At 42.8% G+C, this 18,598-nt stretch overlaps 1 protein-coding gene across 1 annotated transcript; it reads left to right on the top strand.

Moving 5' to 3' along the window:
* Positions 1 to 1,939: 1,939 nt before the first annotated feature.
* LOC124268797 (agrin-like) lies at positions 1,940 to 12,622 on the top strand. The gene is made up of 7 exons (XM_046703822.1): positions 1,940 to 2,043; positions 5,684 to 5,807; positions 7,821 to 8,027; positions 9,885 to 10,046; positions 10,433 to 10,675; positions 11,261 to 11,935; positions 12,506 to 12,622. The coding sequence occupies exons 1-7, from the start codon at positions 2,007 to 2,009 to the stop codon at positions 12,573 to 12,575; spliced, it is 1,518 nt and encodes a 505-aa protein (XP_046559778.1). The 5' UTR covers positions 1,940 to 2,006; the 3' UTR covers positions 12,576 to 12,622.
* The last annotated feature ends 5,976 nt before the right edge of the window (positions 12,623 to 18,598 follow it).

Below are 18,598 nucleotides of genomic sequence, written 5' to 3'. Positions count from 1 at the left end.
ATCTATAGCTCGTTTTTATATTGTGTTGTCTTTTTTATGATAGCGTACTAGTTTAAGATTAAGAGCTGTGATACTCTAGTAGTTGATGTTGATGTAAATTAAATTGTTCTCGTCACGATATGGTTGAAATATTGCCGATGTAACGTTAAATATTAACTCACTCACTCACTCACTTATCTATCGTAGAAATATATGCGAATCACTCATGGTGAAGGCTAATAGTAAAATAAGTCAGCACTTCTGTGAGCTATGCCTTCTTCCAGTTAGAGGGATTCCAGCTGCACAAATTCCCGCGAGTCGCTATTCGGCTCGTACCGGAATAGCACGAACTGGTCACGAATGCCAGAGTCATTCACACTGCAGTTATTCTAAGTGGTAACGGTTCTGTAATGAGTGAGTGAGTGAGTTTAGTTTGACGCCGCTTTTAGCAATATTCCAGCAATATCACGGCGGAGGACACCAGAAATGGGCTTCACACAATGTGCCCATGTGGGGAATCGAACCCGGGTCTTTGGCGTGACGAGCGAGCGCCTTAACAAATGTAGGTTGGATAAAACTGTAGTTTCACTGCAATAAATTCCACACTTCATTCCTGTTGTATTTATAGAACCTTTGGGGCGAAGAGGTAGCCTAATGGCTAAAGGGCCACTGATCCAGAGCAATTTCCGTTGACTGGTTGTTGCTTTTGTTATTGTTTTACTCCCCGCGTCCGTCACGGTCGAGGGAGCAAGGGCTGACCAGTTTGCTGCTTGGTTTCGTAATAAGACTATTGGCTGGAAACATTAATCGCTCTGGATCAGTGGCCCTTTAAAGTAATGTTCCCGATCCATCAATCTACACAAAAAACGCATTCCCTTTTGCCCAACCCCCGTTATGTCAAATGTCACTGTCCACATTACCCCCAACTAGAGTATGGCCAATGACATGACCCCCCACCCATGGTATGCCAAATGTCACTATCCACATGATCCCCACCCCGGTATGTCAAATGTCACTATGCGCATGACCCCCTTCCACGGTATGTCAAATGTCACTATCCACATGACCCCCTACCCAGGTATGTCAAATGTCACTATCCACATGATCCCCACCCCGGTATGTCAAATGTCACTATGCGCATGACCCCCTTCCACGGTATGTCAAATGTCACTATCCACATGACCCCCTACCCAGGTATGTCAAATGTCACTATCCACATGATCCCCACCCCGGTATGTCAAATGTCACTATGCGCATGACCCCCTTCCACGGTATGTCAAATGTCACTATCCACATGACCCCCTACCCAGGTATGTCAAATGTCACTATCCACATGATCCCCAGCCCGGTATGTCAAATGTCACTATGCGCATGACCCCCTTCCATGGTATGTCAAATGTCACTATCCACATGACTCCCACCCCAGAATGCCAAATGTCACTATCCACATGACCTCCACACCCTAGTATGCCCAAAGTCACTATCCACATGATCCCCATCCCCGGTATGTCCAATGCCACTATTCACATGATCGTCACCATCGGTATGTCCATTTTCACTATCCATATGATCCTCACCCCTAGTATTCCCAATGTCACTATCCATATGATCCTCACCCCCTGGTATGTCAAATGTCACTATCCACATGACCCCACTCCCGGTATGTCAAATGTCACTATCCACATGACCCCCACCCCCGTATGTCCAAAATCACTATCCAAGGTTAATGAGCTCGGTGCCTCAACAGAGTCAATTTCATATTATGTCGATATTGCCCTTGTGAAAATGAACATTAATTTATTGACAATTATTGACAGAATAAAAGCTATGATCAACATATGTTTGATTGGCCATTCTAAAATTGTAAACTGATCTGAAAGACAAGCGTAAGTTTATGCCACTCCAATCCTGTTTATAGACAATACGCGATATGACTTTATATCTGGATAACGTATGGTCAAGTTCCCATAGGTTGTTGGCCTTTCGCTGCTGAATGGTTTTGAGGTTGTCAAACACGCTAGACAGACATGCGTCTCTTAATATTGGAAGCATTCCTTCTCGTAGGTAAGTATTAGCCTCAATCTGACACACATCCCCATTCGATTGTACTTGCGTGATTTGGGTTTACCGCTGTCTGGAACAGTATTGCATTTCTATGGATATAATATGACGATGTGTGAGCTTACAATATGTGAAGGGTCAGGTGAAATAGGGTTGAGGCCACGTTCAAGATCATTGCCCTTTAAGCGGCTTCGTGGTAGTTCACGCAGATAACATGCTGCATGTGGACATGGTTAACGTGGTAAGCCACAGGTGAACATGGTTAGCCTCAGGTTAACGTGGTAAGCCTCAGGTGAACATGGTAAGCCTCAGGTTAACGTGGTAAGCCACAGGTGAACATGGTAAGTCACAGGTGAACATGATGAGCCTCAGGTGAACATGGTAAGCCTCAGGTTAAGGTGGTAAGCTACAGGTGAACATGGTAAGCCACAGGTGAACATGGTAAGCCTCAAGTTAACGTGGTAAGCCACACGTGAACATGGTAAGCCTCAAGTTAACGTGGTAAGCCACACGTGAACATGGTAAGCCGTAGGTGAACATGGTAAGTCACAGGTGAACATGGTAAGCCACAGGTGAATATGGTAAGCCTCAGGTTAACGTGGTAAGCCTCAGGTGAACGTTGTAAGCCTCAGGTTAACGTGGTAAGCCACAGCTGAACATGGTAAGCCTCAGGTTAACGTGGTAAGCCATAGGTGAACATGGTAAGCCGTAGGTTTACGTGATGGCCTCAGGTTAACGTGGTAAGCCACAGTTGAACATGGTAAGCCACAGGTGAACATGGTAAGCCACAGGTGAACATGGTAAGCCTCAGGTTAACGTGGTAAGCCTCAGGTGAACGTGGTAAGCCACAGGTGAACATGGTAAGCCACAGGTGAACATGGTAAGCCTCAGGTGAACATGATGAGCCTCAGGTGAACATGGTAAGCCGTAGGTGAACATGGTAAGCCACAGGTGAACATGGTAAGCCACAGGTGAACATGGTAAGTCACAGGTTAACGTGGTACGCCTCAGGTTAACGTGGTAAGCCACAGTTTAACATGTTAATCAGCAGGTTAACGTAGTTAGCCACATGTCAACATGTCGTGCCGCAGGTAAACGTGGAAAGCCACAGGTGAATATGGTAAGCATCAGGTTAATGAGGTAAGCGACAGGTGAACATGTGCTGCAGGTTAACGTGGTAAGCTACAGGTAAGCATGTCGTGCTGCAGGTTAACGTGGTAAGCTACAGGTAAACATGTCGTGCTGCAGGTTAAAGTGGGAAGCTACAGGTTAACATGGCATGCTGCGGGTTAACGTGGTAAGCTACAGGTTAACATGACATGCCCCGGGTTAACGTGGTAAGCTACAGGTAAACATGTCGTGCTGCAGGTTAACGTGGTATGCTACAGATAAACATGTCGTGCTGCAGGTTAACGTGGCAAGCCACAGGTAAACATGTCGTGCTGCAGGTTGACGTGGTAAGCTACAGGTAAACATGGCATGCCGCGGATTAACTTTTTAAGCCACAGGTGAACATTTTATGCTGTAGATTACCACAGGCCATGGAATGACGCCCTGTTAGTACCTCATGCCTCAGGCTAACATGATATGCCGCCGGTTATGATGGCAAGCAGAAGGTTAACATGACGTGCATTTTAGCATAGGTACTCTAATTAGGACACCCTAAACTGACTCCGAGCCGACATGCTCTTGTTTCGTCCCATTTACCCCGAGCGCCAGGCAGGATACCATCAGGTAACACCCTTAACATCTTTCGGTATGACGTAGTCGGTGTCGAACCACCTACCCTCTGTTCTCTGGGCAGATGCTCCATCAACTAGACCCCTGAACGTAGGTCGTACGTGGATACCTGAGTTGCTGCGACGTTCGTTTCGAACCTTATTTCAATGCCATCGAGATCACAATTTGATAACTTATTGCACGAGCAGAACCCAACGAGACTTAGCACTCGCTTTTGTTGAGCTAAAGTTTGATTCCTTGAAGATCTCAGGGTCAGCCAGTTGTGGGTTGAATCTTCATATTCATGTGGACTCCCCCAACCGGAAATACTGAACGGAATTGTCTCCCATTAAATTCAAGATGGTTGACATATAAAAATCAGGTAACCACAGCGAAACTACAGAGTCCCGAATATCGCCGAAACAGATTCCTGAGCAAAATAGTGGTGAAAAAATTAATATAGGAATGCATAACTGGAAAACAGAGACATGTAAACAAAAAGAGTAAACAGGGCCTGACCCTCCATTATACACAACGGACGCATGCAATCAACACATATGACGTGCTTGACCATCGCGAATCGTTAGATATGTATCGAGCTATGTGTATTTCCACACAAGCAGGGTGCCTATGTGAACGTTCTACCCTCTCAATAATTCCTTTCGTCGGATAGCAGATTACTTTTATTTCATAATTTGCTTTAAACGTTTCTTTTTATCCGCTGACCGACATTTTCTCTCAATATCATGTTTGTCTGACCTAATGACCTAGTTATAAATGGTTACTTTGGCACGTCAAAAAATGACAAAAAACCACAAACATTCTATTCAGCAATTTCAGCATTTTATTTAGATCAAATCTTTGAAGGGCACTTAGAAGTGGAATGCATAATAATAGCAATTGCCCGCTTATATGGCGCTCATATTCAGGCGGGGCGGTGGGGTAACCTAATGGTTACAGATCTATATAGCCCGTGTTTTATACTGTCTGCTTTAATTGGAATGTTTTAACTTTGTTCGCTAGTTTTATATTCATATCTGTGATTCTCTAGTATATTTACTGTCCATCGTCGACAGGTTTTAATCCTCCAAATGTTTTCACTTTTTATTGTATAAATTGTTTTCGTCACGATATGGCTGAGATATTGCCGATGTGACGTTAAATATTAACTCACTCACTCACTCACTCACTAGTGGTTAAAGCGTTAACTCGTCACCCCGAAGACCCGGTTTCAATTACCCTCATGGGTACAATGTGTAAAGCTCCTTTGTGGTGTCCCCCGCCGTGATATTGCTGGAAGATTGATAAAAGCGGCGTAAAACCAAACTCAGTCACTCATATCAAGGCACATTGCCTGCTCACGGCGCTAAGTACATTACTATCCCCGGTTATAGGACACCATCGTACTATCCTATACTTTTTTAAACTCCCTTGGGAGCTTACAGCCTGTTAGGCGCAATGAACTAATCGCTCACTTTGCCAGCACATCTTCACGGGTACCCATTTTACAACTGGGTGAACTGAGACAATGTGGATTTAAGTATCTTGTCCAAGGATGCTACGCAAAGGTGCCTACCTTGGGATCCGAACCTAGGTGCCTCCACCGGAGATCGAACCTGGGCCTTCAGCGTCATAGGCAGACGCCTTACCGCTGCATTATTGCGCTCAACATGACAAATGCTGACAAACGAATTGAATCTGGTAGCTGATGCAATGGTGTTAGCGTTCTGCTTCGCCGAAGGGACGCAACTATGCAATGCCAACTTTGTTAACATGGTCGACTTGTTCTCCTGTTCCCTCCATACCAGAAGTTTCTGATTATATTTGTTGCAGTATTCTAACTTACCAAGTTTGATGGCGCTAAGTTCAAGCTTGGCTTCCAAACTTTGAATAGTTTTGATCACATATCTGTGTAAATTTGCAGGCATACTTGAGTACGCTCACGCCGATGATGGTGGTGTGGCGTGTGGAATCGTTGATCAGCTGGTGTGTGATGACTTCGCAGAAAGCAGGGTGTGCGGATCGGACGGCAGAGACTATTTTAACGAGTAAGTGGAATATTCCATGCTCATTCTCAAACCCAGCACTGAAACACTCAATTTGGTTAAATTGCACTTCGAAATTATGTGAAACAGGCCCCGATTTCTCTAAACAAACTTAAGTCTGAGTATTGACTTAAGTGAGAGTTTTTACTCAAATTTGAGAAAACGCAGGAAAAAGCATTTCCCAGAATGAACTGAAATCGCCATCAATGTAAAATCGCTCCAAAGAGATTCCTTTATGGGTTTTCCGTTGTATAAAAATGGTTATGTATATTAGCAATTTACAGATATACGTCATTATTAATATGCCAGTGTACCAAATATTGACACCATGTTGTAATATCGGAATCGCGGAGTATAGTTAAAAGTAATGTCACTTTATGCGCATGGCAATTGATAAATAGAGAATATTCAACAATGTCACGTGTAATACCAAATTTATGAAACGAGTGAATGGTTTGGAATCTAACGAGCGAAGGCGAGTTAGATACCAATACCATTTACGAGTTTATTATTATCCACGAGTTTATTATTCATTATTCATAACTTATTATTCACCCAACATTAGCAAATTAATATCTGAGAATTCAACTTACAGAACGACTGCACTACGTCGTCATAACGTATGAATCACACGTATGAATACATTACATTTATGATTGTCAACATTAACTAGTCACCGGAGGCCCAAGCTTTAGGAGTGACAGTTCGTACATTTCTGATGTCAACACCTGCACGCGTCTTAGTTTGCCTCTTCTTGACTTCCAAGAATTCCCTTAGCTATGTAAAAAATGTTTTAAATAAAACATCTGCAATATCGCGACTTTGAGATGTGTTGTGTATGACTGCCGACATTTAGTTTTGATCACGTTGCTTTGTTCATGTGACCGAGTGCAAATAGTTCCGGCAGCAATTTTTAATAACGTTGTGGATTTATTAAACAGTGTTATCTTCAACGGGTGAGCAATCAAAGACTTTTGAAAATCATAAGAACTCTGTAATAAGTCCATAGTACGATTCAGACTATTCATGAACGAAAGCCTAATATGCCGCCACTTTTGTAGCATAATTTTTATTTTCAGCGAAAGTTCTCGTTGAATATTTTTTGCTGCTTCGATTATTTTGTTGTTGCTCCGAATATTTTCTCGTTGTTTCATTTTTTTTCGAAAACTTTAAATTTCAAGTATTTTCTCGTTGCCTGAAGGGGTTTTTTTTCAAAATTTGAAATTTCGAGTATTTACTCGTTCCTTCGAGTTTTTTCTCGTCACTTCAAACTTTTCAAAGAAAGTTGAAGCAACGAGAAATTAATCGAAGCAACGAAAAAATAATTGAAATGACGAGAAAATACTCGTAGGAACTACTAAATGCTCGAAATTTCTAGTTTTTGAAGGAAACTTGAATTAACGAGAACATACTTGAAGTAACGAGAAAATACTCGAAGTAAGGAGAAAATTATTGAAATAACGAGAAAATTATTAAATAACGGGAAATACTCGAAGAACCGAGAATTGTCTTTGAAAAAATATTATATGCTACAAAGGTGGCAGCATTAATTAGGCTTTCGTAACTTATGAGCATGTGTTTTTGTATCACTATCAAATAATGATGATACCAGATGTTCGTGAAAAGGTGAGCGTATCCTGTGCCACTGATGGCCCCGTCATAAACACATGCAAAGTCAAGTCAACTCTTCAACTGAAACAATCACCGGAAAATGTGGCGGTTTTAAAATTAGGAATTGTATCAGACACCGTTTTTGTCTCTGATGCGTCAAAATTGATACTATCCCCATACGATTTTTAAAAAGCTGTACAAAGGCCTTAAATTGTAACCCTGATTAAAAACCCTTCTGCAAGAGCCGTATGATGCTCTTCAAACCCCCTTTGCTTGATTGTACCTCAGAAATTCTGAAATTTATACACAAAAAACTGCTGGCTCTACATACTTATTGTTGATTATGGAAAGTGTAAGTAATTCCTGACTTCGTTTTCAACAAAAAGATATCGTTCTATCTTTCAGCTGTGACTTTGCCAAGGCTCACTGCCACGATTCGACACTGCACGTAGGCAATGTAGGACAATGTCGTACGTCAACTACAGCCACAACAACACCTCCATCGACGCACCCGGCTAACGCCAATCTGTTGTGCAAGGTTCTACTGGCTGCACAGTGTAATGGTGACGCCAAGGAATTATGCGGGACGGATGGGAAGACATATTTTAACTTGTAATTATTGTTTGTGATGATCTGGTTCTCGTAAAAAGTCTATTTTTTTTGTTTTGTCTGTCTGAATGTATCATTATACCTTAGAACTGTAGTCTTACTACTGGCAAACAAGGATAAGTTGAACCGGCGCAAAATGAGTGAGTGAGTTTAGTTTTACGCCGCATTCAGCAATATTCCAGCTATATGGCGGCGGTCTGTAAATAATCGAGTCTGGACCAGACAATCCAGTGATCAACATCATGAGCATCGACCTGCCCAATGGGGAGCCGATGACATGTGTCAACCAAGCCAGCGAGACTGACCACCCGATCCCGTTAGTGGCCTCTTACGACAGGCATGGGTCGTAGGCGGTGCATGGCAATGAACAAACCCATTTGGTTTGTGAAGGTAGAGCAGATGTAAGCTAGTGCACGTGCATTACATGACGATGAAATTGATTTCGCGCGTAGCTGCACACGTCTTGCTCATAAAACTCTCACCTCGGTGTAGCAAGTCGCACTACACTTGATTGCGGACAACCTGTGGCCCCATCACTAACAATGGCAATCGCCAGTGGGCGGCACATACATGCTAATATGGGTCAATTGTCAGGTCGGTGCTCAACTAGTAATCCTTGTTTGCCAGTAATAATGTTAATCACTGGCTTATCTGACACAAACCCGAATAGATACGGGCGATAGATATGCACTCACCAACATGACATTAAGCATACCTGATTTTTATATGACATAACATAAAGTATGGTAAGGTTCTTTAACTCTATATTGAAGACCCGTGAAGATCAGGGGTAGAATACGTCTTCAGCAACCCATGCTTGCCACAAAAGGCGACTATGCTTGTCGTAAGAGGCGACTGGTGGTCAGGCTCGCTGGCTTGGTTGACACATGTCATCGGTTCCCAATTGCGCAGATCGATGCTCAGACTGTTGATCACTGGATTGGCTGGCCCAGACTCGATTATTTACAGACCGCCGCCATATAGCTGGAATATTGCTGAGTGTGGCGTAAAACTAAAATCACTCACTCACTCTATTTTGAGAGGTATGTGTACGTTGAATGTCGATGACGCGGACGATAAACAAGATTCAATCATTCTACCTTCCATGAAGATGACTTTTGCTGTACAGTTCGCATCTAAAATATTGAATTCGTTATGTCCAAAGATAGCTATCAACCTGAGCAAAGACTTTCATTCTACAGCTCTTGTAGCAGACTCGTGAATATCCTGGTTAGAATACAGCAGCTTATGCTTGTCGTAAGAGACGACTAACGGGATCAAGGGGACAGGTTCGCTGACTTGGCTGACACACTTCATCGTATCCAAGTTGCGTAGATCGATGTGTCCGTTCGCCACGCTGAAGACACGGGATCGGTTCCCCACATGAGTGAAATGTGTGAAGCCCATTTCTGGCGTTCCCCGCCGTGATATTGCTGGAATATTGCTAAAAAGTGGCGTAAAGCCATACTCACTCACTCATTAACTCACTCGTTTCCTGTACTTGTGGAGACCGCGTGTGGCCCGTGATTGTCAAAGCGCTCTGTAGATTCTCACACAGGTTCTCAGGCAGGTTCTCACACAGGTTCTCCAACAGTGGGTGTGGTGATGCTGAATGCCATCGCTGCTCTTATGCTGCCATCTTTACACACGGGGCGGTAGGGTAGCCAAGTGGTTAAAGCGTTGGCTCGTCACGTCGCGGATCCGGGTTCAATTCTCCACATGGGTACAATGTGTGAAGCCCATTTCTGCAGTCCCCCGCCATGATATTGCTGGAATGTTGCTAAAAGCGGCGTAAAACCATACTCACTCATTACACCCTATTTGCTTATGCTGTTTCATATATGCACACCATTTTTACAGGTGCAAATTCGAACAAGCCAAATGTTCGTCCCCGGCGTTAGCTGTAGACCACACTGGAGAGTGCGTCACCCCAAGCCCTCTGTGTCAAGCATTCGCCATCGTTCAGTGTGGGGAGACCAGAAAGGAAGTGTGCGCATCTAACAATGTCACCTTTCCCAACCTGTGAGTATATATACTGGGTGGTGTGAGTACCTGCACGAAAATTCGTATGATAATGTTATGAACATCACAAATATAATTACAACTATTTTAAATACGGTAACCCGTATTTCTCTCTTGACCCGTGAAGATCCGGGTTAGAATTGATCTTCAGCAGCCCATGCTTGTGAGAGGCAACTAACAGGATCGGGTGGTCAGGCTCGCTGACTTGGTTGACACGTCATCGTATCCCATCTGTGTAGATCGATGTTCATGTTGTTGAGGACAAGACTGTTTGGTCCAGACTCGATTGTTCAAAGAGCGCTGCCACATAGCTGGAATATTGCTGCTTGTGGCGTTAAACAGCCAACCAAAGACTACAGTAATAGGTGAAATTCATCCCGTTTCAGATGCTCCTTCGAAAAAGCGCAGTGTCTCGATACCTCACTCTCCTTGGTTCGCGAGGGATCTTGCGATGGCTCTCATACACCAGGCACTTCCCCACCGTCCACGACGCCAACGTCACTACCGGACACATCTACAGCCCCGAACAGGCCAAGTCTTTCCCCGACCTGCCGGGCGCTGGTGATTGCACTGTGTGGAAGTAATGTTGAAGCGATGTGTGGAAGTAATGGTATAACCTATGCAAACCCGTGAGTGCATCATAGATCGTATCGACCCAAGATCACACCTGTCATCCAGCCTCTTAAAACTAGTCCTGAAACGTCTTAGGAAACCGCGCGAGCAAACCTAAAACCCAAGGGTCCACATTTACATGGATGGTGAGGTAGCCTAGTGGCCGAAGACCCGGGTTCGATTGCCCAAATGGGTACAAAGGGACAAGCCCATTTCTGGTGTCCCCCGCCGTGATCCTACTGGAATATTGCTAAAAGCGGCGTAAAACTAAACTCACTCACTCCACATTCGGGGTACTATGCACGAGGCGTTCTGACCAGGTTATCCCGGATCGAAAAGGAACTTAGGAAGTCAATCAACTTTGACGAGCGATCGCTTTAACCGCTCGGCTACCCCATCGCCCCTTGTGCATTTGGAAGTACTTGAAGATAGTTAGATAGTTAGTCTCTATTTCTGTAGAAGTGTTTGAAGAGGTTAATGTATGGAGAACTTGTGCTTCACTCATTGTGGTAAGATTCTGCTCTTGATTACCCTGTACAGCCAGGATAATCGATATGTTTTGTGTGATGGAAAATTAGATTCTCACTATCATTTTTTTCAAGGTGCCAGTTGAAGAAAGCTGAATGCTTTGACCCATCTATAAAATTAGTGTCTGTCGGTCACTGCGCGTCGCCAACACTGGCCATCACTCAGTCAACGACTTCCAAACCAACGACGTCACAAGCAACTGCACAAAAGACACAAGGGTCAACGTCGTCACTACCAATGACGTCACAAGACACCACGCAAAAGACACAAGGGTCAACGACGTCACTACCAATGACGTCACAAGACACCACGCAAAAGACAAAAGGGTCAACGACGTCACTACCAATGACGTCACAAGACACCACGCAAAATACACAAGGGTCAACGTCGTCAGTACCAATGACGTCACTGGAAACTTCACAAAAGACACAAGGGTCAACGACGTCACTACCAATGACGTCAAAAGAAACTACGCAAACCACACAAGGGTCAACGACGTCACTACCAATGACGTCACAAGAAACTACGCAAACCACACAAGGGTCAACGACCTCATTACCAATGACGTCAAAAGAAACTACGCAAACGACACAAGAGTCGACAACGCCACTACCATCGACATCAGGATCAACAATGCCAGTGATGACACTTTCCCCGCTGGATATCATCTGTAGAGCTATAATGAATTTTGACTGTCCAATTACACCAGAACCAGTATGTGGCAGTGACGGCAAAACTTACCCTAACGAGTAAGAGCATTATAATAGTAAACTACACCATCCATATGACGCATTACATAACATACAGTTACAGCAGATATATTGACATCATTTGAAGCTGATACGAGCTCATTTTAAAATACAATATTAAACGAATAAGAACTTGTGTGATAATAACATCACAAATCTTATTTATTCTATTCATGCTCATTTTCATTTGTCTCCTGCGAATGATATAACATGACAATTTTGTAATAACTGCTCTTTCATTTCAAGTGCCCCACCGCCTTTAGTTTTTATGCTTTAAATACTTAATATGACCTCTCTTTTTGAAGTAATATTTTTCTTTAAGACATTCCTTAAATCATGTGTCATATGTAGCTTCTATGACCTCTTCTGCTTTCTTTTATTTGCCAGTGCCATCTCAGCCAATAACCTTCAAATAGTTATATATAATTTACGTATTGGAATGAGTATGTACCCTTATCCCATCGACCCATTCTCGTAATCAATGATATATGACTGAGCATACACCCCTGTTGAAGTCCATGCCATGATGCCTGCTATCGCAATCCTTCACGTGTTTGTCTTTCGTTGCAGGTGCGAGTTTGAGAAAGCGAAATGCACACACAGACACCTTCACGTCGCCAGCTTCGGTCCGTGTAACTAGCGAAAAATATACATGTTTACTCAGATTCATTAAACGAATTTAATGGGTATCATACTGCTGGTTATGTTCTGGAAGTACTTGTGGTAATAATCTCCCTTGGCTTATTTGTTTGTTTCGTGTTTAACGCTTCATTCAGCAATATTCTAGCTATAAGTCGGTGGTGTGTAAATAATCGAGGCTGGACCACACAATCCAGTGATCAACAGCACGAGCATCGATCTATGCAGTTGAGATACGATATGTGTGAACCAGACTTTGACTCTGACCACCGTATCACGTTAGTCGCCTCTTACTACAAGCATGGGTTGCTGAACACGGATCTTCAAGAGTGGCCTATTTGTAATGGGACAAGACAACTTATAGTTTGACTTGGTGTATTGATATTCGCATCCGGGCGTGGATATATAAATAATACATAGAGAGAATTCCAATGATTAAGGGGAATTTGCTGTTCACAATATTCCATTAATATCACGGCTATTACCCCATATAGGAAATCGAACACGGTACTTCGGTGGAAAGAGCTAGTGCTTCCAGTCACTTGAATATATTAACATTAATGAAATCAAGAAAGCCTAAACAAATACATGTATTTATTATATGCCCATGTAAACTTAGGATAGTTATACAGGGGCGCAATACGGATGACGTGGTCAAATTCCGTATTGCACGCCAGATTCCGTATTGAACCCCTGCCGGTTTTACTTATTAAGCAAAATATTAATGCACGATAAGAGGGTATATAATAACTCAGACTCTCTTTATTATCGCAGATGATGGCCGTCGAAAAACATGGTAAGAACTAAATTGTTGAGAACATCTCATCTTCTCAGTTAATTAAAATCCTAATAAATTAGAAGGGGAACCAACTGTATCCATCATATAATGGCAAATGTTCAACGCGTTCAATTCATCACTTCTAAAGCAGGAGGACAGTAAGTTTTCTTTGCTGGGTACCGATATCGCCTCAACGTCAGACGACAGACCACAACACATTGGAAGTGTGTACACAACCATGTCCCAGTGGCATCTGAAGATGAGATTCGACTCCTTAGCAGACTACGTCAGCGTGTACAGGAGGACGTCACATCCATTCGGCAGCTGCACGATGAAGAGTTGTCCGAGGTTGCTGACCCAGCGTCTGTACGATCGTTCTCAAGTGTAAAGTCCATTCGTAACTACTCGAGTCATTCCGGCAAGCCGGATCGCGTCTCGTACCCCTCTCGTGGCCATGTTTTCGACTGGGCCCTATCTAAGCGCAAACGGGCATGTAGATGAAAATAGTCTAGTACTATTACAAAGGAAAGATAACTCTGAATTTCCAAACATGGCTCACAGAATATCCTACATTCCGTGGGCAAAACAGCAGTACAGTCATTCGGACTCATTCCCTTTGTAAATATGTTTCACTAAAATTCAGTGTTTAAAGTTTCTGATCCTTTAACTCAAAGTTTAAGTTTAAACTGTGCTTTGCATAGTTTAGCGAAGTTTCAAAGTTCAACGGTGCCGCCATTTTCATGCTTCGAAATGCGTTTTACTACGCGTGATTTGATTGGTTGGCCACGATTCTTGGCAATTATGGCGTACGATAGGGGTACGAGTCTTCTTGTAGGTCACGGAAAGAGGCGAGTAGTTACGAATGGTGTAAAGTCCTCCCTCTACCGGCACAGAAGCAAAGTTCTACCAAACCTACCCAAGTCTCTAGCTGATGTTCCACTCGAAGGACCATGGACTCAGACAAAAGATGGACAGCAATGTTTGTGCATTGATGATGGTGACGACGACAAGATACTGGTCATTGTCATTTTTTTAAACTTCTGTAGGAAGAGTGGGAAGACACCATAGAATTAACCAAGTAACTGGTCAAGTTCATTTTAGCAGGGGTAGAACAGGTCAGAGCGGTGTATTCACTTCCTGATCACTGGACCGTATCATGTTGTTTTAACCTGTAGGCAGTTTGGAACTGTAGGCAGTATAGGAATACACCTCCGAGTGAGGCGCGCCGTATTCATTCAGCCATAACATTGCAAGTACCGGAAAGGCTACCCTCATTGAACCGAGAAGCGTCACAATTTTAGCCTTCCCGGCCATGAACCGTGCTACTCTTCATATTGATATAGAGCGTCATACCAGTGCATTTGGATGTTTTGTATTGAACGATAGGATGTCATGGGAGCAGACAAAAAACTCGTTGTTTCTCTGCTCCCATGACATCTTCTCGTTCAATACAAAACATCCAAATGCACAAGCATTATTTCTATATATGTATAACACGTCAGATACTACTTAGTTTCGCGCAGAAACAGATCAATGGGTGTAAAAGGCAGGATTGTTATGTAAAATATATGGATGGATTACTGAAATGTGTGGACAATCGGTGGTCGTGATATGCTGTTTACAGAAGATGAAGTCGCCACTTAGCACCACAATGTCTTTGTAGATGAAGAAGTATTGTTGTCATAGGAAACTTCACAAAAGACACAAGGGTCAACGTCGTCACAACCAATGACGTCAAAAAAATCTACACAATAGACAAGGGTCAACGACGTCACTTCCAATGACGTCACAAAATCGTCACAAAAGATACAAGAGTGAACGACTTCCAAACCTGTGACGTCACAAAAATATACACAATCGACACAAGGGTCAACGACGTCACTACCAATAACGTAACAAACATCGTCACAAAAGACAAGGGTCAACGACTCCCAAACCAATGACGTCATAAATATCTACACAAAAGACACAAGGGTCAACGGCGTCACTACCAATGACGCCACACAAATCGACACAAAAGACACAAGGGTCAATGACGTCACTACCAATGACGTCACAAAAATCTACACAAGAGACACCAGGGTCAACGTCGTCACCATTTGGCACCACAATGTATTTGTAGATGAAGAAGTATTGTTGTCATAGGAAACTTCACAAAAGACACAAGGGTCAACGACGTCACTACCAATGACATCACACAAATCGACACAAAAGACACAAGGGTCAACGACGTCACTACCAATGACGTCACAAAAATCTACACAAGAGACACCAGGGTCAACGTCGTCACCACTTGGCACCACAATGTCATTGTAGATGAAGAAGTATTGTTGTCATAGGAAACTTCACAAAAGACACAGGGTCAACGACGTCACTACCAATGACGTCACAAAATCGTCACAAAAATCGTCACAAGGGTCAACGACGTCACTACCAATGACGTCACAAAAATCGTCACAAGAGACACCAGGGTCAATGACGTCAGTACTAATTACGTCACAGGAAACTTGAGGGAGACACAAGGAAGATCATGTCTGGCGATAGGACAGGAATGTTAAATTGACTAGTAACCGTTAGGTTAACGACGTTTAAGAAACAGATGTGTCATTCTCACAGAGAGTAGACAATTACTGTTTTGGTTACACATTTTGTGTAAGCTTTGATACCTTATGTCCCAACTCTTGGGAATGATCTCCCCATCTGATTGTCCCCGTTTTGTTGACATTTTACGTAGGTATATACGGCACTATATTGCTTTAATTGCTTGCTTTAATCGATAGCTTTAATGAAATGGTTTAATTGATTGATTGCTTTAATTGCTTTGATTGATTGATTGATTGATTGATGCTAAACGCCGCACTCAACAATATTCCAGATATATGGCGCCGGTCTGTAAGTAATCGAGTCTGGACCAGACAATTCAGTGATCAACGACATGAACGTTAATCTACACAGTTGGGATACGATGACATATGTCAACGAAGTAAACGAGCCTGACCACCCGACCCCGTTAGTCGCCTCTTACGACACGCGTGGGTTACTGAAGGCCAATTCTAACCCGGATCTTCACGCGTCTTTAATTTATGAGAACGCCTCCGTGGACAGTGGACAGAGTGTTTGCTCGGAGGTCGAGGTTCGATTCCCGGGGGCTTGAAAAATGTTACATCAAAAGACTCTTTCTGTAATCCTGCTTGGCGTTCGGCATTATGAGGGTAAAAGAAGGTCATATCTGCTCGGTATGCCGTGTCTCAATGAGATATCTCGGTGGGCTAGCACAATAAAACAATGTATGTAACCGGGATAGTGTTTGGTTGTCAAGAGCCCAGGACACTGGTAAAGGGGGTGAGAACTTTTATTTCCAATGATAATAACACCCTGAAACAATACATGGTTCAATAAATACAAATTCATAATGTATACTTAAGATTTCAAATCAGTCATTACATCTTTTAGATGAAATACTATCATCACACACATTCAGGACAAATAAAGTACAAGGGGCGATCACTCCTCGCTTTACTGTCATAAACATGGTTAAGGTAGAAATACATATGAATCCTGTAAACGTGTCCAGATAAATTATATGAAGCATACAATACTACATAAATATATACAATCAAGCACAATGTAATGCCTAACCGGTGTATGGCACAAGGGTGCAGAATACAGCCCCGTCAGGCCAGTCAAACGTACGTTTAATCTGTAGTGATGTTATAAGACGGATAAATTCCAACACTGGATAAACGCCTTGCACGTGCAGACAGTGAAAGTGAACATTTGAATTAGTAAAAGAGGGCAAAGGTTTGAATGATCTAATCAGATTGGATCAGCTAAGGGCAAGGTTTTGTTAGACTCAGTATAGCAGTGTAACGAATAATACTGAGCCTAAGTTTACTGAGACTGCAATCAAACAGACTTCACCAAACGCAAGCTCACCGAAACCATCCACATCAAACGCCATAAACCCATATCCAGTGGAAACCACCTCCACCAAGACCAATCTAACTAAACAGACCTGATAAACAAACACTTTTCCTTGGTCCCGGCAAATTTCTTCATTAATTATCACTATTAGAGTCCTGTTAACTAAACTTGGATAAGTAAACAATACCGCTTAACTAAACGTCTTCTCACAGTCCCTGGAAGTAAATTTATTAATTAACAAAAGAGACTGGATAACTAAATTAGCGATCACCACATAATCCGGCATGAGGGGCAAGTGTCAGTCTCCAGTTAAACAAACATCCTACTTACAGCTCGCTGGCGTCATGCAGTTGACAATACACTGACAACTGGAGGCCAGCCCTGATAAGTTGTTCATTGTTACATATGCATACATATACATGCATATGGTTGTCATTGGCAGATTTTTATAGGTTTGGATAAGTAAAATACCTGATAAGTAAACAATTTTGGCGAGTCCCTTGGAATTTTACTTATCAGGTTTCCACTGTAAATACCTCTCCATATTCCATTTATGATTGACAACGGCACAAGAATCTGTATCGAAACGTCGGGCTCACAAAAAAAGCAGTTGTTATCCATATAGTTTGTTCTATATTATTCTTCGCTTCTGGCATTACCTTTTTATAGTGATTCATAAAAACACATGCTCATGTTTATGTCATTACTATTTTTCCAATCCACATCCATTCAAGTTACATCTGTGTATAAAATGGCGACATTCATGTACATGCCCATGAAGTATCTACTCGGGACTGTTCGTGTACTGATCTTTCACGCCTTGATCTGTTGTGACTTAATATATCTTCGAGGGTGTCACGGCATCTCATGCCAAAGGAACCCGTGAAGATCCGGGTTAGATTTGATCTTCAGTAACCCATGCTTGTCGTAAGAGGCGACTAACGGGATGGGTGGTCAGACTCGCTGACTTGGTCGACACATGTCATCGGCTCCCAACAGCTTAAATCGATGCTCATGATGTTGATCACTGGATGGTCTGGTCCAGACTCCATTATTTACAGACCGCAGCCATATAGCTGGAATATTGCTGAATGCTGCGTAAAACTAAACTCACTCACTCACTCACTCGTGCCAAAGGCGATAAATCGGCCTAAATGTTATTGCTAAACTAAATGTTTGGTAATAACACATCGAAAGCCAATTGCCGACATGAAATGAATGTGATTCCTTGCCATTGCAGTCTTGGTATTGCTGTAATACATTGTATTATTTTAAAGCGGCGTACAGCGAGGGCAGCCATGGGAGGTAACTCATGCTGTAAC

Source organism: Haliotis rubra, unplaced genomic scaffold (genome assembly GCF_003918875.1).
Source record: "Haliotis rubra isolate DU_JTF1 unplaced genomic scaffold, ASM391887v1 Scf101, whole genome shotgun sequence".
In the NCBI taxonomy this organism is placed as follows: Eukaryota; Metazoa; Mollusca; class Gastropoda; order Lepetellida; family Haliotidae; genus Haliotis; species Haliotis rubra.
The sequence above is the reverse complement of the archived record's forward strand: the minus strand, read 5'-3'. Positions and strand labels throughout refer to the sequence as shown.

What these genes read in the sequence shown, in the direction of transcription:
- LOC124268797 (XM_046703822.1), top strand. Translation starts at nt 2,007, where the DNA reads ATGCGTCTCTTAATATTGGAAGCATTCCTTCTCGTAG. An exon ending in GGAAGCATTCCTTCTCGTAG is followed by an intron (nt 2,044 to 5,683) that starts GTAAGTATTAGC and finishes GTAAATTTGCAG; the next exon opens with GCATACTTGAGTACGCTCAC. An exon ending in AATGTCACCTTTCCCAACCT is followed by an intron (nt 10,047 to 10,432) that starts GTGAGTATATAT and finishes ATCCCGTTTCAG; the next exon opens with ATGCTCCTTCGAAAAAGCGC.